Source organism: Capra hircus, chromosome 16 (assembly GCF_001704415.2).
Source record: "Capra hircus breed San Clemente chromosome 16, ASM170441v1, whole genome shotgun sequence".
Classification (NCBI taxonomy): domain Eukaryota; kingdom Metazoa; phylum Chordata; class Mammalia; order Artiodactyla; family Bovidae; genus Capra; species Capra hircus.
In genome coordinates, this window is record NC_030823.1 from 292,618 (window position 1) to 317,534 (window position 24,917).

Sequence of the window (24,917 nt, forward strand, 5' to 3'; positions counted from 1 at the left end):
TGAACTCTGGGAGTTGGTGATGGACAGGGAGGCCTGGCGTGCTGCGATTCATGGGGTCACAAAGAGTTGGACATGACTGAGTGACTGAACTGAACTGAGAGTGCCTTGTTCTTGATCTCTGCCCCGAACTCCTGTGTTGAAAGTCAGTGACTGCAGGGGCTAGTGACCTAACCCTCGTAGAGACAGATGGCAAATGGCAGTTTTAGTAGGCACCCGCCTCACAACAGAACCCCTCTCTTGACATCCTGAAACCCAACAAGAGTGTAGTGACCTCAGGAACTGGGGTGTGGCCAGGTGGTATTGGGCTCCCCCTACTTGACTCTTTGCCCTTCCAGAGCTCTTTTCCAATATCCACGAGCAAGGACTTCTCAGGTCAGGATCTTAGTAAGGCACCCGGTCTGAGTGAGCGTCTTCCTTGGGGTGGTCCTGAGGCAGTACCAGTGGCCCACCTAAACTGAAACTGTGGCAGGAGATTGTCAAGAGAGGGGTCAGGATGGAGGACAGTGGAGAGAGCACTGTGCGGAGAGTCAGCAGCCTGGCTTCTTACTCCGGTTCTATTAGGACTTGCTATGGTAACTTAAGAAAGTCTCTTTCTTCCCCTGCCGGCTTCTTTATCAATAGCACGTGGACATTGGACTGGATACGGGTGGTTTATGTACTGTGCTATGAAGAGGGAGATAGAGAAAAGAAAGGGGACACAAGAGGAGGTGGCACTGATGGAAATGACCTTGTGAAGCCAGGTCACTTCTCTGGGTCTCAGTGCCCTCACCTGAAAACTGGGAATCGCTAACAGATTAAAAGGTGTTCTGAAAGATAGAGGTAAAGCGGACACGCTGACTCAGGATAGAGCCTTCAAAGCAACGTGTGCTGGAAGAACATTAGCGCCTGAGAAAATGCAGGGGCTGGTTTCATGGGAAAGGAGGGTTTCCGGGCTGAGGGGTAGGAGAGTGTGCCAGGGCTTCCAACTGACTGTTGAGGCAAATGGAGAAGGGGCGTCCTAGAGACTCGCAGGTGCCATGCGCTGCTGTGATCTGGATTCGCACGTCAGACCCTACGGAAAGGTCACATCTTCCAGCTTCTCTCACTCAGAATTACGGCCTTTGTTTAGAGGAGGGGATGAGGGAGGAGACAGAGGCCCAGCAGGGAGGGGCCGGGGCCGCCCCCGCCGCTCCGGCTGTGCGGAGCCGGGCAGCCTCGCTCCCGCGCCGGGGCGAGAAGGCGCCGGGCGCCAGAGTTGAGTCTCAGCCAGTTACTCTCCCTCTGGATTCTTCAAGCATCCCTGGAGCGAGCGGCTGCGCACGGCGTGGAGCTAGGAGGGCGCTTGGACAGAGCCGTTCAGGTGGCTCGGAGCTCTGCCAGCTTTGGTAAGTCTGTACCTGGTTCTCCTGCCGGTCATCCCCACTGGGGATGGAGGAAAGTGCTGACAGGGACTGCTAGAATCCCCCCTCCCCACCCGGGACCGAGTGTTTACGAGGGTCCCTGGCAGAGCCGGACCGGGATTGGGGACTGCTAGGAAGCAGGAGCCAGCCGTGTCTCAGGTAGGGGGCCGTATGGCATGCATGCGCGGCAAGGTGGGAGACGGGGATCCCCGCACCCTGGCCGCTGCTGGGCTTAGTTCTCCAGACCCGCGTCTGCCAGACCAGTCCCAGGTGCGAAACTGGAGCGCTACCTCTTTAAAAGCGTCCAGTCTGAGCCTCTGCTGCACCATGTGATTGCTTGAAAGGCAGGGCTGGGAGCCTGGAGGATGGTGAACCGCTGCGCGGGGGCCCAGAGCCCAGCCCTGTCTGGCGCAGCCTCTAGCCTCGGGAGGCACCAGGTGCCCAGAACTTTGGGCACCGCCTCTGGGACTCGCTGGCCACCAGCAGACAGGATCGTGAGCTCCCTGCATCCTGTTCTATGATCATGGGTAGGTAGAGCCAGGCACCGGGAGCCCTGTGGGTTGTGTGTGTGCTGGGAACTGCCTCACACCTGATAAAAAAAAGCCAGTGGAGGAGTGAGTGCTGCTATTTTAAGTTGCTGAATGAATCCTCTGGGGTTGACAAGGAGAGGGGACAGAGATTAGGCAGAGAAAGGGTTAGTGTATCCCGTCAGCTTGGGTAGGCACTACATGTGCCAAGTGGGGCACATCTCCAAAGGGCAACTGGAGTTCCAGAGCTGCCTGGTTCCCCTCCCCCCAGGCAGGCCTTCCCACCCTAGGCTTCCGTGACCACAGGTGCTTGCCTCCTGCCCCTTGGCGCCTGTCTGCTGATGTGCCCAGCCTGTGCCCACCATGCCGCCCTCCATCTCAGCCTTCCAGGCTGCGTATATTGGCATCGAGGTGCTCATCGCCCTGGTCTCTATACCTGGGAACGTGCTGGTGATCTGGGCGGTGAAAGTGAATCAGGCCTTGCGGGATGCCACCTTCTGCTTCATCGCGTCACTGGCTGTGGCTGATGTGGCGGTGGGCGCGCTGGTCATCCCGCTCGCCATCCTCATCAACATTGGGCCGCGGACCTACTTCCACACCTGCCTCAAGGTCGCCTGCCCTGTCCTCATCCTCACTCAGAGCTCCATCCTGGCCCTGCTGGCAATTGCTGTTGACCGCTACCTCCGTGTCAAGATCCCACTGAGGTGAGTCTAGAGCAGCTGCAGGTACCCCATGCCGGGAGGCTCGAGGGCCGTCTGAAGAGGCGAAAAGGTAGAACATAAAACCCCACGTGAGCCGGACTTTCCTTGGGCCGTTATGCCCCAGCCCTCACTCTGCAGCACCAAGCTGAACTGAAGTTGAAGCAGGAAGGGGCTGGGTGGTTGGAAGAATGTGAACCTAGTAGCGCTGGGGCCCCCAGAGCTGAAGCTGCTGCTGCTCTCCTGATCCGGCCAGGGCACCTGAGGCTGCCTGTCTGGCCTGCGGAGGCGGTGGTGGGGAGGGGCTAGGTGGTGGAGCTGAGCTCCACCGGTTTGAGGCAAGTAGAAAGAGCAGAGCAGGTTGCTCGGGTGGGCTGAGGGTGACGCACCGCAGAGAGGGGTGCTTCTTCTCTAGCCAGACCTGAGAAGGCTTCCTAAAGATACTCCATAGCTCTCCTGTTCTCCAGATACCCCTGCGCAAGCCAGCTCCGAGTTCCAGGGCTGTCCTGTTGAACCCAAGCAGTCTGATTACCTCTGCCCAACTCCCACTTACGGAATCTCTGTTGCAGGCAGGAGCAGACAGGCTCTTAATGATCCCATTCTGTTGTGAAACTGGTGTTCCTCCAGTCACAGCAGAGGTCCTTACGCTGTGTCCAGGCAGCACCAGAGTGGGTGGCCCAATAACGGCCGTCCTCTCATGCAGGTGGCAAGCCCACACTGCGGTTCTGTCCCTGGGCCTGCCAGGCCATAGGCTCATCACCAGGCAGTGCCTGGGCCACCAAGTACCAGCAAATGCCTGGGCACACTGCCAGTGCTGCCTTGCTGGGACATTCTTGTGAGGCACGCTTGCCTCCTCCTTGCATCTTCTCACTGGTAGATTCCCTCTCTACTGTGAAGTTCCAGCCATCTTTGTCACCAGCCGTCCCTGGAGTAGCTCCCGTACCTGGGATATGGTGCTCCTGGCCTCACTTGATAATTCGCCCAAGCAAGCCTAGACACCCACATTTGTCCTGTTTGTGCATTCAATTTTTCAAAGCTTCTTTAATCCACCATTTTTTTCCCCTCTTTTCAACATGATTTTGTGAGGGAGGTGAAATAGAACCTGGCCAAGGGGAAGCAGATCCAGAGGCTCTCCTGGGGCTGGCTGGGAACGCAGCCTTAATCCCACAGCCTCCTTTCCTTCCTGCCCCCGCTGTGTCCTGCCCCTCCATGCCGCGCTCTCTGCCTTGTTTACCCCCCCTCACAATACCCGAGTTTCCCAGGGAAGGTGAAGACTGCTGCTCAAGCGAGAAGGGAAGGCAGCCCAGAAGGCCCGTGAGCTGAGGGGCCTTCATGCTGTTATTAGCCCCAGGTCATGGCTGGCCTGTGCTGACGAACCTGGTTTCAGTCCATTAGAGTGGGCTGGGCCTCTGAGCCTGGCCATTACAACAAAGTGTTGCCACAATCGGAAAGTCATGCAGATTTGTGAATATAGGAAAGCTGCTTAAGAAATGTGGTCTACTGAGTGGGTGCCAAGGTGAGACAAAGGCCTCGCCATGATGTAGCAGTGATCACAGACTCACAGAATGTGCCCAACTTGTCCTGTGGGGGTGGGGGTGGCTGTGCTGGCAGGAACTGCAGGCTCATTCCTGCAGAAGGCAGCTTCTGTCACTCCTTGCTTCAGCCTTGAGGCGGCGGGGTGGCGGGTGAGGGTGAGTGGTCTTTAGGAGCTATCACTGGAGGGCCAAAGCAGAGGCTTTGGCATAGAGGTGAAGACTGCAGGCCTCAGTTCAAATCCTTGTTATGAATTCCTAGCTTTGTGACTTTAAGTCACTTATTCACCTCTTTCATTTTTAATTTCCATGTCAATAAAAGGAGACATTAAATAGTACCTTCCTTCTACGGTGCTTGGAAGAATATAATAAATTCCTACATATAAAGCACTTAGTACTGTATATACTTAGCATTATATGCAGTCCTTAAGTGGTAGGTTTATTTTGTTGCTTTATTACCATTATTAACATATGGGTCTGAATAGACAAGCCCTGTACTCCCATCCCCCACACACTCATGCTTTTATATAATAACACATATGCCCATATACACATGTGCACACACACATGGGCACACACAACACACCACATTCGCCGGGAGGTATCAAACTACTATGAAATTATATTTATACATGTTTCTTCTCCCTTGCTAGATTGTTATGCCTCAAGGGCGGCAACCTAGCAGTGACCACATTTTGTTAATTCTTACAGATTCTCTAAAATGCCTAGCATAGTGTCTGGCACATTGAAAATGTCTACTCAGTAAAAGTCGATTGAATTGGATGAGTATTCAGAGTCACACGGTGAAGCCTCAGGTAGGCCTCCCAGGGGTCTGACCTCTAACCATCCTGCTGTGGCCTGTCTTCCCGGCTTTCCAGCTCAGAGTCAGGATCACAGCTGCCCATGCCAGCTCAGGCAGCTGCTTCAGAACCACGTATCGACAGTGCCTGCGAGAGAAAGACTGCCAGGCCTGGCTTCCGAAGCTGGGATCCCAGAGGCTGGGCTGAGGTGACAGACCCCTCCAGGTCCTTGCTGGTCACTGCCTGGGTCCCTCCTGCAGGAGGAATAGCATGCGTGGCTCCGCTCTGGGCAGCTGGAGTCAGCAGGCTACTGGGCTGGGAGAACACCTCTCAGCCAGAGGCCCCCAGGTGCCTGATTCCTTGCCCTGCCAAGCCAATCTGAGGTAGATTGGGCCCTGGGAGCCAGGGAGTAGCATTGCCCAAGCATTGGTGAAGCATGTATGGGGCATTCAGTGACAGGAGTTAGTTGGACCCCTTGCTAAGCAAGGTATGATTGGACCAGTCAACCACAACTTTTATTCCCTTCCATTTGGAAGTAACAGCAATTTTAGTTTATTTTATTTTTTTAATTTTTATTTTTACTTTATTTTACTTTACAATACTGTATTGGTTTTGCCATACATTGACATGAATCCACCACAGGTGTAGATGAGTTCCCAATCCTGAATCCCCCTCCCACCTCCCACCCCATATCATCTCTCTGGATCATCCTCGTGCACCAGCCCCAAGCATCCTGTATCCTGTATCGAACATAGACTGGCAATTCGTTTCTTATATGATAGTATACATGTTTCAATGCCATTCTCCCAAATCATCCCCCCCTCTCCCTCTCCCTCAGAGTCCAAAAGTCCATTCTATACATCTGTGTCTCTTTTGCTGTCTCGCATACAGGGTTATCATTACCATCTTTCTAAATTCCATATATATGTGTTGGTATACTGTATTGGTGTTTTTCTTTCTGGCTTACTTCACTCTGTATAATAGGCTCCAGTTTCATCCACCTCATTAGAACTGATTCAAGTGTATTCTTTTTAATGGCTGAGTAATACTCCATTGTGTATATGTACCACAGGGAAGTAACAGCAATTTTAAAGTTTAAATTGTTGATTCATCAATAACCTGTGGTTATTTACATGTATTTTACAGGTTATTTGTGTAGTACCTCCACATGTTTGGCAATGGATACCCTATCCCCCTCATTACCTGCTTCTAGGGAACCCCTGGGTCTTCTTGGTGGCACTGTGTCATCTTGATACCTACACCAGGGGCTTGTTATGGTGAGGAGTGCCACTCCCCAACCACTAAAGCCCTCTCTGTGGAAAGGGGATCTGAACATGCTCTGTCTGTCATCAGATGGCTTGGTGTGGGGGGAAGGGGTGATGGGTATTTGGGAGTAAGAAATACATGAGTTTGAACCTTGCTCTGTTACAAACTAGCTGTGCAACCTTTAATAAGCTATTTGATCTCTCTGAGCCTCCTCTTTGCCACCCCACCCCCTGCTACCTGCCTTCTGGATTTGAGGTCTCTGAGGTTCCTTTCTATGGATATTTCTTATCATGACTCCTCCCAATACTGTGTTGAAAGCCTAGGAAGATTGTGTTGTGTTTTTTAGCTCCTAGTGGTGATGAGCTAGACACAATACTATATTTTTATGTGTGTATGTGTTTGTGTGTGTGTGCATGCATGTGTGTGCGCACTAAACCGCTCAGTCATGTCCAACTCTTTGCTGCCCCATGGACTGTAGCCTGCCTGGCTCCTCTGTTCATGGGATTTTTCAGGCAAGAATACTGGAGAATGTTGCCATTTTCCCCTCCAAGGGATCTTCCCAACCCAAGGATTGAACCTGCATCTCCTGCATTGGCAGGCAGATTCTTTACCACTGGCCCCCTGTGAAGTAGTCGTATCTTTTTTTGAAACAAACAAACAACTTTATTAAGTTTTTTTTTAATTCTCTCTTTTTTTTTTAACTTTACAATATTGTATTGGTTTTGCCATACATCAACATGAGACAAAGCATAATGCTCATAGTTTCCTGCTGATAGAGATTATTATCCCCATTCTAGATACTTCTATAGATAAACTAAAGTCTAAAGCTCAGAACATTTCAGTAATTTGCTCAAATGTCTTATCAGGAGCAGAGAAAGGATTTGAATCCAGGTCTAGTGCATGGATGCTAAGTTGCTTCAGTCGTGTCCAACTCTTTGTGACCCCGTGGACTGTAGCCCACCAGGCTCCTCTGTCCATGGGATTCTCCAGGCAAGAACACTGGAGTGGGTTGCCATTTCCTCCTCCAGGGGATCTTCCTGACCCAGCAATCCAACTTTTGTCTGTTATATCTCCTTCATTAGCAGGCCAATTCTTTACCACAAGTGCGACCTGGGAAGCCCTTAACTAGTGAGCCCATGTGTATTTTGAGTCAGCCTCTAGAAGCTGTAGGATTTATGGAGGAGTTGCCTCCAGGCTGTCAGTGGGGGTGATTTTTCTCCTCTTATTTTTGCCATGGACTCTACACTCTGCTCCAGCCCATGCTTGACGCCTCTCTCTGCCTCCTCACCTTCTCTCCAGTGCGCATTTGAGCCTCGGGCAGCCCTGCCTTTGTCCACAGCTGGAGGCCTGCCCAACTGGGCTGCTGACCAGGGAAGTACAGCAGAATGTGGGGGAGGCCAGATTACTGGACCAGAGCTCTGACAGGGAAAGAAATTTGATAGATTAAGGTATGTTTGCTCTTAGGCATCAATTTAGGCAACCCCAACTCTCCAGCTTCCCTGGGCTTTTCTGGACAGGTTAAGTGCCTCCTGCTCTTGTACCAGCAGGCGCTCATCTGTGGCCTCAAGGTCCCAGAATAATTGCTCTTCAGTGGTGCCATCTGCTTTCAGGAGACATAGGTCACCTCTAGCTCCTCTGTCTAAGGATGGATTAGTCATTGACTTAGAGTGTCTGAGACAGAAGAGGAGTGATAGCAAGCCCTGAAGCCCAACTCCCTCACATTTGGAGAAGAGGAAACAGAATTCCAGCGTTTTCAAGGTCACTCAGCCACAGGCTCTTTTCTCCTCCTAATTCTGACTGTTGCTCCCCAGCCTTTGATGTAAAAGGCAGTCATCCTCAAGGAATAGAACAGAGAAATTCAGCCTCTACAGCTTGCCAGCAAATTAATCATGGGTCTAGAAGGGAAAAGTGATGGAGAGAAAGAAGCAGTTTCTTTGTTTGGACTAAGGATAGCCTTCAGATGGGTTATGTTAAAGATCGTGCTAAGCACTCTGAATTAGATTCAGTGGTGAAAGCTTCCGCTAGCTGGCATTGTAATGGCATCTAGGAAGCCTCCAAGTGCTTTAGGAGCAAGATACTGTGGTGGAAGTGCTGCTTGGAAGCAAGAGAATGGCCAAGATACCTTCTGGAGAACCTCTCTACCCAGAGATCATGGGGTCGAGTTTTAGAGGCTGTGCCCTGACATATTTATTTCCAAGCATAAAAGCAATCCATATTTATTGTGAAGTTTTTGAGAAATATAGAAAAGAATAAAGATGGTAAAGTGTTAGTAGCGCAGTCATGTCTGACTCTTTGTGACTGTAGCCCACCAGGCTCCTCTGTCCATGAAGTTCTCTGGGTAAGGATACTGGAGTGGGTAACCATTCCCTCCTCCAGAGAATCTACTTAACCCAAGGATCAAACCTGGGTCTCCCACATTGTGGACAGATTCTTTACCATCTGAGCCACTCAGGTCTCCAAAATTACCAGTAATTCTGCCACCTGCACATCACTACTGTTAACTTTCTGGTGTTCCAGAAAATTTTCCCACATAGATGATAGATGGATAGAATGATAATTATTTTATTGTAGTTGAGTACATCAATGATTTTTATATCCTGTTTTATTCACTTAATGTTATAAGCATTTCCCCCATCAATAAAAATAATTTCTAAGGATTTTTATAATGATATAATATTGAATTGGCTTTTTACTCATCTTTTAGGTCTTAGCTAAAACAGCACCTTCATAGAGAGGCCTTCTCTGACCCCCTCCTCAGCTAAACCGGTTTTGTTTTCTCTGTTATTTACTCAGGTTGGATATATTTTTCCTTCCCATCTCTCCTGGCCCAGGTAGTTCTTTCTGGACTTAGTAAGCACCGAAAGGGCAGGAACACATCTGCTCACATACTGATGTCTATCCCATGCCTGGCACAGAGTAGATATGCTGTAAACATTTTTTAATAAATGATTATCACATCTTATTGATTCATTCTTATCTTCCCTGGTGGCTCAGAGGTTAAAGCATCTGCCTCCAATGCGGGAGACCCGGGTTCGATCCCTCGGTCGGAAAGATCCCCTGGAGAAGGAAATGGCAATCCACTCCAGTATTCTTGCCTGGAGAATCCCATGGAAGGAGAAGCCTAGTAGGTTACAGTCCACGGGGCCGCAAAGAGTCGGACACAACTGAACGACTTCACCTCACCTTATAATTTTGACTATTTAGATTATTACTGATTTTTAAATTTTTACAAATAACACTGCAGTTATATCCACAGTTCACACTGTTTGTAGGATCAGGGCCAAGCCTAGGACTCTGGATTGTGCCTCCTAGTAAATGGCACAGCTTCTATCTGTAAGAGATTTTACAACTTTAAATATTCCCCAACTCCTTGTCCTCCTACTCTCCCTGCTCCTCCTGCCCAGTTTCATGAAAACTGCAAATCTCTGTAGCTGCATCTGGCATTTCTCTGCTCATCTGCCCTTCTGGGCTAGGTAGGGCAGGAATGACTGGGCCCCAAGACCAGTGCACAGGAGGCCTGGGAATCCTGTTTCTTTGTGTCTTGGTGAGGAGAGCACCCCCTAGAGGAGAGAGCCTTGGAGTATGGTACTTCCTGGTTGGCCTCATCTGGCAGGGTGGGCACAGGACAGAGAGATACCTGACTCCATGAACTGCATGAATCACCTCTTCAGCCTCAGTCTCTTAACTCAAGCCCAGAGGAGGCTATCAGCTGCTGCAGAAGAAAGAAAAGGCTAGCAGGTGAAGGTGGGGTGGGATACAGAGAAGAGACAAGTAGGTGGGCCTTGGTATTCATATCTCCTTGGAAACACTGGCTTGGAGGTGGGCAGAGAGAGTGGGGAAGCTGGCAATGGGCTTCCCTGACCCCTTCCCCAAAAAATGGAGATCAGACATCTTATCTTGCAATGTTCCTCACTTTGGAATTTTTTTCTTTACCAGGATCGCAGGGAGCTGTTCAGTTAGGGAGCTGGTTATATCCATTTATCTATTTCATAAACATACATTTTTGTACTGACCATTTATTGGGTACTTTGTGGGGCTTGGGGATACAGAGATGGGTGAGTTGGTTTGGTCTCTGTCTCTGTCTGGGGTGCTTAGACGCTGCTGAAGTTGTGGATTCCTGTATACCAAGGGGGCCGAGTAGAAAATCCCAGCCCGTCTAGCTGGTGGGAGTAGGAGTGGCTGGAGAGATGGAACCCAGCCCCTGACCCCTTGCAGTGCTTGGGCTGGGCGTCTGGGCTTGACTCCACATCCACTCTTTGCAGGCCTGGTCATGGTAGAGAGGGCCTTTGGAACTATCTTCCTACCACCTGCTTTCAGAACTCTGTTCTTTGGGAGAGGAGGGTAACTGATTTGTCTAACCCTAATTTGTCTCCACACAGGGCCGTAATTTAGAGATATCTGTTCACTCATTCATAGGAGGCATCCTATGTGCCAGGCATTGTTATGGACACTTGAAATACATCCATTAATAGAACAAAGATTTTCATGGAGCTTGCAGGCTAGTTGGGTTGGTAGACAGATGCTACATAATAAACATAAACCCTAATATGCAAAGTGTTAGAAGGTAAAACACAGGGAGCCCAGCCTGGCACTCTGTCACAACCTAGAGGGGTGAGGGAGGGAGGCTCAAGAGGGAGGGGATATGTATAGAATTATGGCTGTTTCACATTGTTGTATGGCAGAAACCAACACAACACTGTAAAGCAATTTTCCTCCAATTAAAACAGAAAAAAAGAGCAGGGCAAATGAAATTGGAAATGCCAGGATAGGGGTCAGTGGCGGTGGGGGAAGGTGGTGTTAGTTTTGCAATTATAAATGGAGTGACAATTGAGGGTTTCTTGAGAAGGTGCTATTTGAACACAAACTTGGGGCTGAGGAACTCTGCCATGCAGATATTGGGAGAATAATCCATGCTGAGGAAGTAATTAGAGCAAAGTTTCTGGGGAAGAAATGTACCCAAAGTGGTAGCAAGGAAGTCTGTGCAGCTGAGATAAAAGGAGAGAGTGGTTGAAGATAAGGCTGAAAAGTTTATAAACTGCTGGCTTGGAAGCCACTGGAAGGACATTGGCTTTTACTCTGAGGGAAATGGGAAGCTATTGCAGGTTTAGAACAAGGAAGTGACATGATATTAATGACTTAGGTTTTCAATGCTCACTCTGACTGATGTGTGGAAATACAGTGGAAAGCAGAAATTCAGGCAAGAGAAGAGGGAAGTGACGTGAATCAGAATGATAAAATAGCAAGCAGAGGAGATGGTAAGAAGTGATTAATTCTGGGTGTGCACTTTCAAATTTTAGCTTTTTGTATTGTTTTTACTGTATCCTTCCCTGGTTGGCTGAGATGGTAAAGAATCTGCCTGCAATGAGGGAGACCTGGGTTCAGTTCCTGGGTTGGGAAGATCTCCTGGAGGAGGGCATAGCAATCCACTCCAGTACTCCTGTCTAGAGAATCCCTATGGACAGAGAGCCTGATGGGCTGCAGTCCATACAGTCGCAGAGTCAGACATGACTGAGGGACTGAGCACATCCTTTTTATTGGGACAAAATATTCACACAATAAAGTACATAGTCTTACATGTACAGCTCAATAAACTATTTCACACATGGATGTATCTATGTAACTACCACCCTGATCAATATTTGGAACAATTTCAGCATCCTAAAGGTACTTTCCAAAAGATAATCACTATTCTGTCTTTTATCTCTGTAGACTGATGTTGCCTGTTCTTGAAATTTCATAAAGGGAATTGAGTAGTATATTCTCCTTTCTGTCTGGCTTCTGAAGCTTAAAATTATGTCTGAGATTTATCTGTACTGTTGAATGAAATAGTAGGTTTTACTTGTTTGTTTGTTTTTTCTCATTGTTATTAGAATTCCATTGAATGAATATGCCATGACCTGTTTAAATTCTGGATATATTTGGAAGAAAGAAAAATTTGTTTATGGCTTGAATGTGGAGTGTGAGAGAAAAAAAGAGTTGAGAATGACCAAGATTTTAGTTCTAAGCAACTGGAAGTATGGAATGTGCATTATCCAAGGTGGAAAAGGCTATAGGTGATACAAGTTGTGGGAGCAATAAAAGGAGTTCAAATTTAGACATGTTGGATTGTCTGTATCTATTAAATACCTCAGTGAAATGTTGAGCAGGCAGCTGGATGGATATACGAGGATGGAGTTCAGGAGAGAGGTCTGGGCTGGGGATGTGAATGTGAGAGCCATTGGCATGTAGATAGTGTTTAAATTCATACGGCTAGATGAGATCACCAAGAGAGAAAGTGGAAATAAAGAAGAGAGTGCAGATGATGTGATGCTATACATAGAAAATTCTAAAGACACTATCAGAGTTCATCAATGAACTTGGTAAAGTTGTAAGATACAAAATTGATATATAGAAATCGGCTGCATTTCTACACACTAACAATGAAATATCAGAAAGAGAAATTAAGAAAACAATCTCATTTACCATTGCACCCAAAAGAATACAATACCTGGGGATAAACCTACCTAAAAGACAAAAGATCTGTAGTCTGAAAACTATAAGACATCGATGAAAGAAACTGAAGATGATGCAAACAGATGGAAAGATATACCATGTTCTTGGATTGGAAGAATTGATATTGTTTAAATGACTATACTACCCAAGGCAATCTACAAATTCAGTGCAATCCCTGTCAAAATACCAATGTCAAAATACCACTTTTCACATTTGTATGGAAAGACAAAAGACACAGAATATAACCTTGACACAATCTTGAGAAAGAAGAACAGAGCTGGAGGAATCACATTCCTTGCCTTACGTAATCAAAACAGTATGGTACTCACACAAAAACACACACACGGATCAATGGAACAGGAAGAGATCCGAGAAATAAACCCATGCACATATGGTCAGTTAATCTGAGACAAAGAAGGCAAGAGTACACAATGGAGAAAAGATGATCTTTTCACAAGTGGTTCTGGGAAAAGTGGACAGTTACATGTTAAAGAATGAAATTACAACATTCTCTAATACTGCATACAAAAATAAAGTCAAATGTAAGACTGGATACTATGAAACTGCTAGAGGAAAAACATAGGTGGAACACTCTTTGCCATAAATTGCAGCAATATTTTTTTGGATCCATCTTCTAGAGTAATAAAACTAAAAACAAAAACAACAAATGGGACCTAATTAAAGTCTTTTGCACAGCAAGAGAAACCATAGACAAAATGAAAAAGCAACCTACTGAATGGGAGAAAATATTTATAAATAGTGTGAAACAATATGGGATTAATATTCCACATATATAAACAGCTCACACGACTCAACGTTAAAAAAAAAAAAAAGGTAAAAAAGTTGGCAGAAGAACTGAATACACATTTTTCCAGAGAGGAAATGCAGATGCCCAAAAGGCACATAAAAAGATGCTCAACATCACTAATCATCAGGGAAATGCAAATCAAAACCACAATGACACAGCAACTCACACCTGTCCGAATGTTGTTGTTGTTGTTCAGTTGCTAAGTCAAGTCTGACTCTTTGTGACCCATGGACTGCAGCATGCCAGGTTTCCTCGTCCTTCATTGTTGCCTGAAATTTGTTTAAATTCATGTCCACTGAGTCAGTGATGCCATCCAAACATCCCATCATCTGTTGCTCATCCTCCTCCTGCCTTCAGGCTCTCTCAGCGGCAGGGTCTTTTCCAGTGAGTCAGCTCTTCGCAACAGATAGCCAAAGTATTGGAGTTTCAGCTTCAGCATTAGTCCCTCCAGTGAATATTCAGGGTTGATTTCTTTCAGGATTGACTGGTTTTAATCTCCTGTTGTCCAAGAGACTTTCAAGACTCTTCTCCAGCACAGCAGTTTAAAAGCATCAATTCTTTGGTGCTCAGCCTTCTTTACGGTACAGCTCTCACATCCATACATGACTCCTGGAAAAACCATAGCTTCGACTATGCAGACCTTTGTCAGCAAAGTGATGTATCTGCTTTTTAATATGCTGTCTAGGTTTGTCATATCTTTACTTCCAAGGAGCAAGTGTCTTTTCATTTTGTGGCTTCAGTCACCTTCCACAGTGATTTTGGAGCCTAAGAAAGGAAAATGAGTTACTGTTTTTACTTTTTCCTCATCTATTTTCCATGAAGTGATGGGACTGGAGGCCATGATCTTTGTTTTTTGAATGTTGAGTTTTAAGCCAACTTTGTCACTCTCCTCTTTCACCCTCATCAAGAGGCTCTTTAGTTCCTCTTCACCTTCTGCCATTAGAGTGGCATCATCTGCATATCTGAGGTTGTTAATATTTCTCCCAGCAGTCTTGATTCCAGCTTGTGATTCATCCAGCCTGATATTTCACATGATGTACTCTGCATATTAGTTAAATTAACAGGGTGACAATATACAGCTTGTTGTACTCCTTTCCCAATTTTGAACCAGTACATTGTTCCAAGTGCGGTTCTAACTGTTGCTTCTGGCCCTGCATACAGGTTTTTCAGGAAACAGGTAAGGTGGTCTGGTATTCCTAATCTCTTTAATAATTATATACAGTTTGCTGTGATCCACACTCAAAGGCTTTAGTGTAGTCAATGAAACAGAAGTAAATATTTTTATAGAATTCCCTTGCTTTTCCTATGATCCAGTGGATGTTGGCAATTTTATCTTTGTTTCCTCTGCCTTTTCTAAATCCAGCTTGTACATCTGTAAGTTCTCTATTCATGTACTGTTGAAGCCTAGCTTGAAGGATTTTGAGTTTTCCACCATGTGAAATGAGCACAGTTGTACAGTAATTTGAGCATTCTTTGCCATTGTCTTTCTTTGGGATTAGAATGAAAACTGACCTTTTCCAGTCCTGTGGCCACTGCTGAGTTTTCCAAATTTGCTGGCATATTGAGTGCAGCACTTTCACAGCATCACCTTTTAGGATTTGAAGTAGCTCAACTGGAATTCCATCACTTCCACTAGCTTAGTTCATAGTAATACTCCTAAGCCCACTTGACTTCACATTCCAGGATGTCTGGCTCTAGGTGAGTGATCGCACCATCATGGTTATCTGGGTCACGAAGATCTTTTTTGTTTTGTCCTTCTGTGTATTCTTGCCACCTCTTCTTTAGGTCTATACCATTTCTGTCCTTTATTGAGCCTATCTTTGCATGAAATATTCCCTTGGTATCTCTAATTTTCTTGAAGAAATCTCTAGTCTTTCCCACTCTATTGTTTTCCTCTATTTCTTTGCCTTGATCAGTGAAGAAGGCTTTCTTATCTCTCCTTGGTGTTTTCTGGAACTCTGCATTCAAATGGGTTCATCTTTCCTTTTCTCCTTTGCCTTTTGCTTCTCTTCTTTTCTCAACTATTTGTAAGGCCTCCTCAGACAACCATTTTGCCTTCTTGCATTTCTTTTGCTCGGGGATGGTTTTGGTGACCACCTCTTGTACAGTGTTACAAACTTCCATCCATAGTTCTTCAGGCTCTCTGTCTACCACTTCTAATCCCTTCAATCTATTCGTCACCTCCACTGTATCATAAGGGATTTGATTTAGGTCATACCTGAATGGCTTAGTGGTTTTCACTACTTTCTTCATTTTAAACCTGAATTTTCCAATAAAGAGTGGATGACCTGAGCCAGTCAGCTCCAAGTCTTATTTTTGCTGACTATATAGAGCTTCTCCATCTTTGGCTGCAAAGACTATAATCAATCTGATTTTGGTGTTGACTATCTGGTGATGTCCATATGTAGAGCCATCTCTTTTGTTATTGGAAAAGCATGTTTGCTATGATTAGTGCATTCTCTTGGCAAAACTCTGTTAGCTTTGCCCTGCTTCATTTTGTACTCCAAGGCCAAACTTTCCTGTTACTCCAGATATCTCTGGACTTCCTAATTTTACATTTTAGTCCCCTGTGATGAGAAGGACATCTTTTTTTGGTTCTAGAAGTCCTAGAAGGTTCTAGAAGTTCTTGTAGGTCTTCATAGAACCATTCAACTTCAGCTTCTTTGGCATTAGTGGTTGGGGCATAGACTTGGATTACTGTGATGCTGAATCATTTGCCTGTAAGAATGGATTTCATCAAAAAGGCCATTGTTGATGTTGATTTTCACATGTTGGAAAGGATGTGAAGAAAAGAGAATCCTCCTACATTTTGGTAGGAAGGCAAATTGGTGAAACCACTGTGGAAAACAGTATGGAGGTTTCTTAAAAAACTAAAAATAGAACTACCATTTGAACCAGCAATTATACTACTATATTATTTCAGAGTGTATATCGGAAAAAAAAACAAAAACACTAATTCAGAAAGATACATGCATCCCAGTATTCATAGAAGCATTATTTACAATTACCAAGATATGGAAATAACCTGTGTCCATTAACAGATATGGATAAAGATGTGGGGTGTGTGTGTGTGTGTGTGTATATATATATATATATATATATATATATATATATATATGCAATAGAATACTGAAAGTGTTAGTCACTGTTGTGTCTGACTCTTTGTGACCCCATGGACTGTAGCCCGACAGGCTCCTCTGTCCATGGAAATCTCCAGGGAAGAATACTGGAGTGGGTTGCCCTTTCCTTGTCCAGGGTAACTTCCTGACTCAGGGATCGAACCTGGGTCTCCTGCATTACAGGCAGATTCTTTTGTCGGAGCCACCAGGGAAACCCAATGGAATACTACTGAAACATAAAAGAGAAACACAATTTTGCCATTTGCAGCAACTTAGATGGATTTGGAAGGCATTATGCTGAGTGAAATAAATCAGAGAAAGTCAAATACTGTATATCACTTATACATGGAATCTGAAAAATACGAGAAACTAGTGGACATGACAAAAAAGAAGCAGACTCGTAGATACAGAGAACAAACTGGCGGTTTCTAGTGTGGGGAGCGGGAGGGGTGAGGGCAACATGGGGGTGGGGGAGTGGGATGTACAACCTATTGGGTGTAACATAGGCTTAAGGGTGTATTGCACAGCATGGGGGATATAGCCAATGTTTTGTAATAACTGTAAATAGAAAGCAACCTTTCAAAAGTGTATATTTTTTTAATTTAAAAAAGGAGAGGAAAGGACCAAGGACTGAGCATCAAGAGGTTGGGAGATGAGACACCAGCAACCGAGACTAAAGGAGAGCCACAGATATAGGAAGAAACCCCGAGTCCCTAGCGTGGTGTCCCAAAAGCCAGCTAGGGAAGGGGGTGAAGGGGGACCAAGAGGCTGGCCGCCACATGCTGCCAGGGTGGCAAGGGAGGCGAAGACTAAGAATTACTGTCAGCAGGAGCAATGCTAATCGACGGTGAGAGAAAAATATCTGATTGAAGAGGACTCAGGGGAGAAGCTGAACAGAATCGAAGGCAGCTGGCATAGGTTACTCTTTGAGGAATTTTGTTGCAGAGCACAAAGGCAGGAGGCAGGAGCTGCCAGGGGAAATGGGAGCGAGGAGTTTTGCTCTGTTTTCGCCGAGGAGGGGCACTGGTGTGTCTGTGTACTTACTGAGACAATTTAGCAGAGAGTGCAAAACTAACAATAGGGCAAAGAAGAGAATTTCTGGGTTGATGTTGTTGTTTAGATGAACAGAGCCGGGGCCCGGGCAAACTCAGAGGGGTTGGCTTTAGAGGAGCATGGAGGTCATCTAGCAGGCAGGAAGGCAGGGTGTGGGTGCTGGCAGGTGAAGTTCTCTTCTGAGTGTTTCGGTTTTCTTAGCAGTGGGAAGCAAGGTCATCAGCTGAGAGGAAGGAGGTGATGGAGAGAGTAGAAAGTGTGAAATAATTCTTTAGGAAATGGGAAAATGACTAGATTCAGAAAGTCTAGTACAATTGGAGGCAGTGTTAAGGGCCCACCTGAAGTTCATGGTGATCAGTATGAGTGTTCAGCCGCATGGGCACAGGCATAGAGCAGGTGAACAATTCATTCTTTCTCTTCATCAGAAGTGCCAGATTCCTTGCCAGGCATTGTGTATGGCCAAGAAGTCAGCCCTGATCAGTGCCCTTGTGGAATTTAGAGGCTAGTGGAAGTGAACCAAGACCCAGATAGTATTAATGCATATATATGGAATCTAGAAAAATGGTACAGATGAACCTATTTACAGGGCAGGAATAGAGACACAGATGTATAGAACAGACTTGTGGACATAGGGTATGGGTGGGGGAAGGAGAGGGTGGGACAAATTGAGGAGTAGCTTTGACATATATATACTACCATGTGTAAAATAGAGAGCTAGTGGGAAGCTGCTGTATGACACAGGAAGCTCAGCTCGGTGCTCTGTGACAAACTAGAGGGATGGGGTGGGATGGGGTGGAGTGGGAGCCAGATTCAAGGGGGATATATGTATATATATAGCTGATTCACCTTTCCTGGTAGCTCAGTGGGTAAAGAATACACCTGCAATGCAGGAGACCCTGGTTCAATTCCTGGGTTGGGAAGATCCCCTAGAGAAGGGATAGGCTACCCACTCCAGTATTCTTGGGCTTCCCTTGTGGCTCAGCTAGTAAAGAATCTGCCTGCAATGTGGGAGACCTGGGTTCAACCCCTGGGTTGGGAGGATCCCCTGGAGAAAGGAAAGGCTATCCCGCCCCCCCCGCCCAGTATTCTGTCCTGGAGGATTCCGTGGACTGTATAGTCCATGGGGTCACAAAGAGTTGGACACGACTGAGCAACGTGCGCTTGCATAGCTGATTCGCTTTGTTGTACAGCAGAAACTAATATGACATTGTAAAGCAATTATACGCCAATAAAAAATTTCAAAAGCAAAAACAAGCAGATAGCTACAATTGCGACTTGAAAAGAATTTGAGGAAGGAAGCCATCCTGGAATTCACTGTAGCTGGCACTTGACTTTGGCTTCTGCAGACTCTGTGTCAGTCCAGCTTGCTTGGGGTCCAAGGACTAAGGCAGGATCTTGTAGGCCCCACGTGGTTCATGGTCAAGAGTTTGGTTTGGATTCTAGGTACACAGTGAAGCCTTTGAGTGCTTTAAGCAGGGAATGACGTAATCCAGATTACATTTTTTAAATGTCAAGTCCTTAACAAAAGAGAAGCAAATCAAATCCAGTGATACATAAAAAGGGTAACATATCACAACCAAACAGGTTTTATCCCAAGTATTCAGGTATGGTTTAACATTTGAAAAAAATGAATATCTTTACCACAGTAATGTAAGGTCACTCTGCCTGGTGTGTGGAGAATGGCTAGAGTGGATAAGAGGAGACAGTAAGAGAGCATGGCTCAGGCAGGGGTTGGGGCCGGCAGACTGCAGGCATGTTAGCGTTAGAACCAGCTGGTAAAGAACTGGATGTGCAAAGTAGGAGAGCGACCAAGTGTGACTCCCCACGATGAAGGCTGAAGCCACGGGGTAGATGGTGGCGCCATTTCTGGAGACAGGGAATGGTGAGGAAGGGAGGGGGTGATTCAGATCCTAGTAGGTATTCAAGTGGAACTGATGCAATGGCCGGTCTAGTGGTGGTCTCTCTCTTGCTGGTTCACCAGCTTCTGTCCTTTTCATGTGGTCCAACAAACAGCCTTTTGGCTTCAAACCGCCTTCTTTAAGGAGTCCCTCAAACATGGAGCAAGCTTCCCAGGTGCCTCCAGCTGCTGCGTCTATTGTTCCCACCTCAATTCTCAGGGGGAGACTGGCTTTCTTAGGCTGAAACCCCAGAAATAAGGACATGCGACTTTGGACTCCCTAAAGCTTCCAGAAGGAGATGGCAGAGTTGGGGGTTTGTCCTTCTTGCCAGGCTTTATTTAGAATGATGCACAGTGGCTTCTGTGATAGTGAAGGCCACCTCGAGTCTCTGCCCATCCTCAGTCAGCCAGGCACTCTCCATAGATGCTCTGTGTCCACGGCCTCATTTCCACTCTTATCGCCGGAACCCACCAGTGACCAGGCATTGCGCTGCTGCTGCTCACTCAGTCATGTCCAACTCTTTGCGACCCCAGGGACAGTACCCTGCCGGGCTCCTCTCTCCATGGGATTCTCCAGGCAAGAATACCAGAGTAGGTTGCCGTTTTCTTCTCTAGGTCTGGCAGTGTGGACTGTGTTAATCCTCTGCACAATGGGTGTTCCTCTCCCACTCCACAGCAGGGTCCTCTCACAGCTGCTATATTGGGCCCTGGGGGCCTGGTTTTAGCTAACACAGTAAAGGAGATGGTCAACCAGTAAGGGGGCAGTTATCAGCTCCAGACTAGCCCTAGTGGGCAGAGCAGGAGGGCTGGGGAAAGCCCCAGGCTGGCATGGGTCACACAGGGACAGGGTCTCTGTCTCCATGGACTGCTTGGTGGAGCACTATTAACTCTTCCATGCAGAAACAATCTCCTTTAGCCTTGTGTAGCAGAGAAGGCTTTGCAGTACAGTTTGTGGGGTTGGCGCCGGCCATGCGCCTGTTCTTAGAGCTCACAGGCTTCCGGTTCTCTGCTTCCCACCCCTGGGAAAGCAGGGACAAAGACTACAGGAGGGCAAGAGTTACTTCTTAGTCCTTGCTTTTCTAGCCCAGTGGAACCAAGTGCTCGGATGCCTACCTACCAGTTGGAATGGGAATGTATCAGGCCATGATTCTCTTGGGGGCACCAGAGGGAAACGTTTCTTGGAAAAGAGCCTCTTACCCCAGATATATTTCACTTTTTATTGAAGTATAATTGATTTACAATATTATATTAATTCCAGGTGTACAACATAGTATTTGATATTTTTATACATCATAAAACAATCACCAGGATAAGTCTAGTTGATTTTTTACCATACAAAATTATTACACTATTATTGATGATATTTCCTATGTTGTATATTACATTCCCATGACTTATTTTATCCCCAGATATTTAAAATTTTCATTTATTTTTAATTGAAGGATAATTGCTTTATAATATTGTATTGTTTTAATTTTATTTATGCTTAGTTGGAGGATGATTGCTTTACAATATTGTGTTGGTTTCTGCTATATATCACCATGAACCAGCCATAAGTATATGTATATCCCCTCCATCTTGAATCTCCCTCCTACCTCCCACCCCATCCCACCCCTCTAGGTGGTTACAGAGCCCCAGGTTGAGTTCTTTGAGTCAGATAGCTAATTCCCATTGGCTGTTTAATGTGTACTAGTGTGTATGTTTCCATGTTTCTCTCTCCATTCATCCCACTCTCCTCCCCTGCCCCCCACATGACCATAAGTCTGTTCTCTGTCTGCATCTCCACTGCTTCCCTGCAAACAGACTCATCAGTACCATCCTTCTAGATTCCACATGTGCACATTAATATACGATATTTGTTTTCCTCTTTCTGACTTCACTCTGTATAATAGGCTCTAGGTTCTTCTACCTCAGAATGAACTCAAATGCATTCCTTTTTATGGCTGAGTGATATTCCATTGTATATATATATACCACAGCTTCTATCTCAGATATTTTTAATGATCACCTTTTCAGAGAAACATCTCTCTGGTTCTGCTTTATGGAAGTACTCGAGTAGAATGAGGGGCAAAAGCAGTATCCCCAGACAGATAACTAGTCATCTTGGAGTAGCTACTTAACCTTTCTGATTAAGGTTACTTAACTTTAAGGTCAAAGCTAGTGGAGGTGATGGAATTCCAGTTGAGCTGTTTCAAATCCTGAAAGATGATGCTGTGAAAGTGCTGCACTCAATATGCCAGCAAATTTGGAAAACTCAGCAGTGGCCACAGGACTGGAAAAGGTCAGTTTTCATTCCAATTCCAAAGAAAGGCAATGCCAAAGTGCTCAAACTACCGCACAAATGCACTCATCTCACATGCTAGTAAAGTAATGCTCAAAATTCTTCAAGCCAGGCTTCAGCAATACGTGAACTGTGAACTCCCTGATGTTCAAGCTGGTTTTAGAAAGCACAGAGGAACCAGAGATCAAATTGCCAACATCCGCTGGATCATGGAAAAAGCAAGAGAGTTCCAGAAAAACATCTATTTCTGCTTTATTGACTATTCCAAAGCCTTTGACTGTGTGGATCACAATAAACTGTGGAAAATTCTGAAAGAGATGGGAATACCAGACCACCTAACCTGCCTCTTGAGAAATCTGTATGCAGGTCAAGAAGCAACAGTTAGAACTGGACATGGAACAACAGACTGGTTCCAAGTAGGAAAAGGAGTACGTCAAGGCTGTATATTGTCACCCTGCTTATTTAACTTACATGCAGAGTACATCATGAGAAATGCTGGACTGGAAGAAACACAAGCTGGAATCAAGATTGCTGGGAGAAATATCAATAACCTCAGATAGGCAGATGACACCACCCTTATGGCAGAAAGTGAAGAGGAGCTAAAAAGCCTCTTGATAAAAGTGAAAGAGGAGAGTGAAAAAGTTGGCCTAAAGCTCAACATTCAGAAAACGAAGATCATGGCATCTGGTCCCATCACTTCATGGGAAATAGATGGAGAAACAGTGGAAACAGTGTCAGACTTTATTTTGGGGGGCTCCAAAATCACTGCAGATGGTGATTGCAGCCATGAAATTAAAAGATGCTTACTCCTTGGAAGAAAAGTTATGAGCAACCTAGATAGCATATTCAAAAGCAGAGACATTACTTTGCCGACTAAGGTCCCTCTAGTCAAGGCTATGGTTTTTCCTATGGTCATGTATGGATGTGAGAGTTGGACTGTGAAGAAGGCTGAGCGCCGAAGAATTGATGCTTTTGAACTGTGGTGTTGGAGAAGACTCTTGAGAGTCCCTTGGACTGCAAGGAGATCCAACCAGTCCATTCTGAAGGAGATCAGCTCTGGGATTTCTTTGGAAGGAATGATGCTAACGCTGAAACTCCAGTACTTTGGTCACCTCATGCGAAGAGTTAACTCATTGGAAAAGGCTCTGATGCTGGGAGGGATTGGGGGCAGGAGGAGAAGGGGACGACAGAGGATGAGATGGCTGGATGGCATCACTGACTAGATGGACGAAAGTCTGAGTAAACTCAGGGAGATGGTGATGAACAGGGAGGCCTGGAGTGCTGCAATTCATGCGGTCGCAAAGAGTCGGGCACGACCGAGCGACTGAACTGAACTGAAGGTTAACTGCTCAACCTTTCTGATTAACGGCGGCTATAACTATTGTCAAATAACCCAAACTTGGTTTCACTTACCACTTGCCCTTCTGTGGCCACTCTGGTCCCACAGGGAGGAAGATCTTACGGAGACGCGTTGCCTGCTCTCTGAGAGAAGGATGTGGTTCTCTTCACCTGCCTCACTGACTGTATTTCAGGACCTAACAACGCGTGCCTGACTGGCACTTAGTAGGTGGCTGAATCAATGTTTGGTGGGGGAAGGAAGCATTAGTGGGGCAGATTGAGTAGCTTGATTGAGAAGCAGTCAGTTGGATATTTTAAATTCACCTGCAGAGTGCAAACGCAGGTACTGGAGAGTGAAGTGTTATTTTATTAAAACATCCCCAGGAGATCAGAGGAATAAAGGGTCTCATCAAGCTTATCTGGCAAGTTAGGGGGAGTATTCTGGCCTCCTGATCCCTAGCTCAGCTCGTGTTGGTCTCCATGCTCCTGTTTCTATAAGGAAAGGGTGTGAAGAGTCCCTCCTGAACTCTGTTTACCTTCCCAAGGCCTCATCCTTCCCTTTCTGGAAGGCTGGCCTCTGAGGGAGCTGCAGCAAGGCTCCCCTGGGGGCTGGCAAGTCCATAAATCCTCTCTGGGGAGGAAAACATTCAGTGTGTTAGAGGCCCACTGTGCTCAGCAGATGCACCTGATGTGGTGCCCTGTCCTCTGCGAAGTAAACACAACTCTGCACCCCGTGCTACGGGCTGCTGGTGCCGCCTCGATGCGGATGGTCCAGCAGGGCTGCGGAGAGATGCAGTCACCACTCAGGCCCTGGGGCTGACAGTCTGGGAGCAGCCAGCACGCCAGCGAAGGGTGTGAAGGCATGACACCCCTGCCATCATCACCATTAGTCATGACAGGAGGCCCCGGTGTTTTTAGGCTCTTAGTGGTGTGTGTGTGTGTGTGTGTGTGTGTGTGTGTGTGTGTGTGTGTGTGTGTGTGTGTGTGTAGGGAGCTATAGCTTTTTATTTCTTAAGGTCAAGAAATCATATTCTGGATTTGCAGCCCTTTCATTCAATTCTCCTTGTTCACCCCTCCTCCCTCTGATTCCAGTCCTTCATTCAAGGCCTAGGGAAGAGGCCCAGCAAGCTAATCTCTTTTCTGTTTGTGCCCCCACCCAATCCTCATGCCTCACCCCCACCTTCCTGATGTGGAAACACAATGTGTTCAAGTCAAGAAATGTTTTTTGACAGCACAAGTCCTGCCCTCAAGGGCACAGCCCCATCGTCTCATGGTTGAGACTGGCAGTTTACCCGCTGCACACACCAAGAGGCCTGAGCAGCCTGGTTCACACACGAGCACACAGGGCCAAGGCTCCTCCCTCAGCCTAGGCCACTCAGCCCCATCCCTCTTTTTACCTATGCTCAAAACTTTCTTTGCCTCCTTGCCAGTTACAGCTTCATCTGTCCAAGCCTTGGAGTTGAGGAGAAATATAAAAGGATATTTAACATATAAGAACATGTCTTAAACAAATACACACACCCCTCAGAAAACTATTCCTTTCTCTTTTCTAATTCCTGCTCTTTCCGTAATAGTCAACTCAGACGACACCTCCTCCAGGAAGCCTTCCTTGTTTTGTCATGTTTACAGCTCCCCATGCTCCTCTGTTACACAGCCCTTGTCAGATTGCGCTGAGGTAACCTCCTTAATTGGCTAGTGAGCAACTTGAGGGTGGGGCCCAAGCCTGT

At 46.3% G+C, this 24,917-nt stretch overlaps 1 protein-coding gene across 2 annotated transcripts in view; it reads left to right on the forward strand.

Moving 5' to 3' along the window:
• ADORA1 (adenosine A1 receptor) overlaps nucleotides 1,087-24,917 on the forward strand; it is a 40,249-nt gene continuing 16,418 nt past the window's right edge. Inside the window, exons 1-2 of one of the 2 annotated variants that reach the window (XM_005690366.3) lie at nucleotides 1,188-1,364; nucleotides 2,213-2,610. In XM_005690366.3, the coding sequence (XP_005690423.1) occupies nucleotides 2,270-2,610 (341 nt within the window). In that variant the 5' untranslated portion in view covers nucleotides 1,188-1,364; nucleotides 2,213-2,269. Of the gene's footprint in view, nucleotides 1,365-2,212; nucleotides 2,611-24,917 lie in introns of both variants that reach the window. The other variant, XM_018059997.1, reaches the window with a different exon arrangement.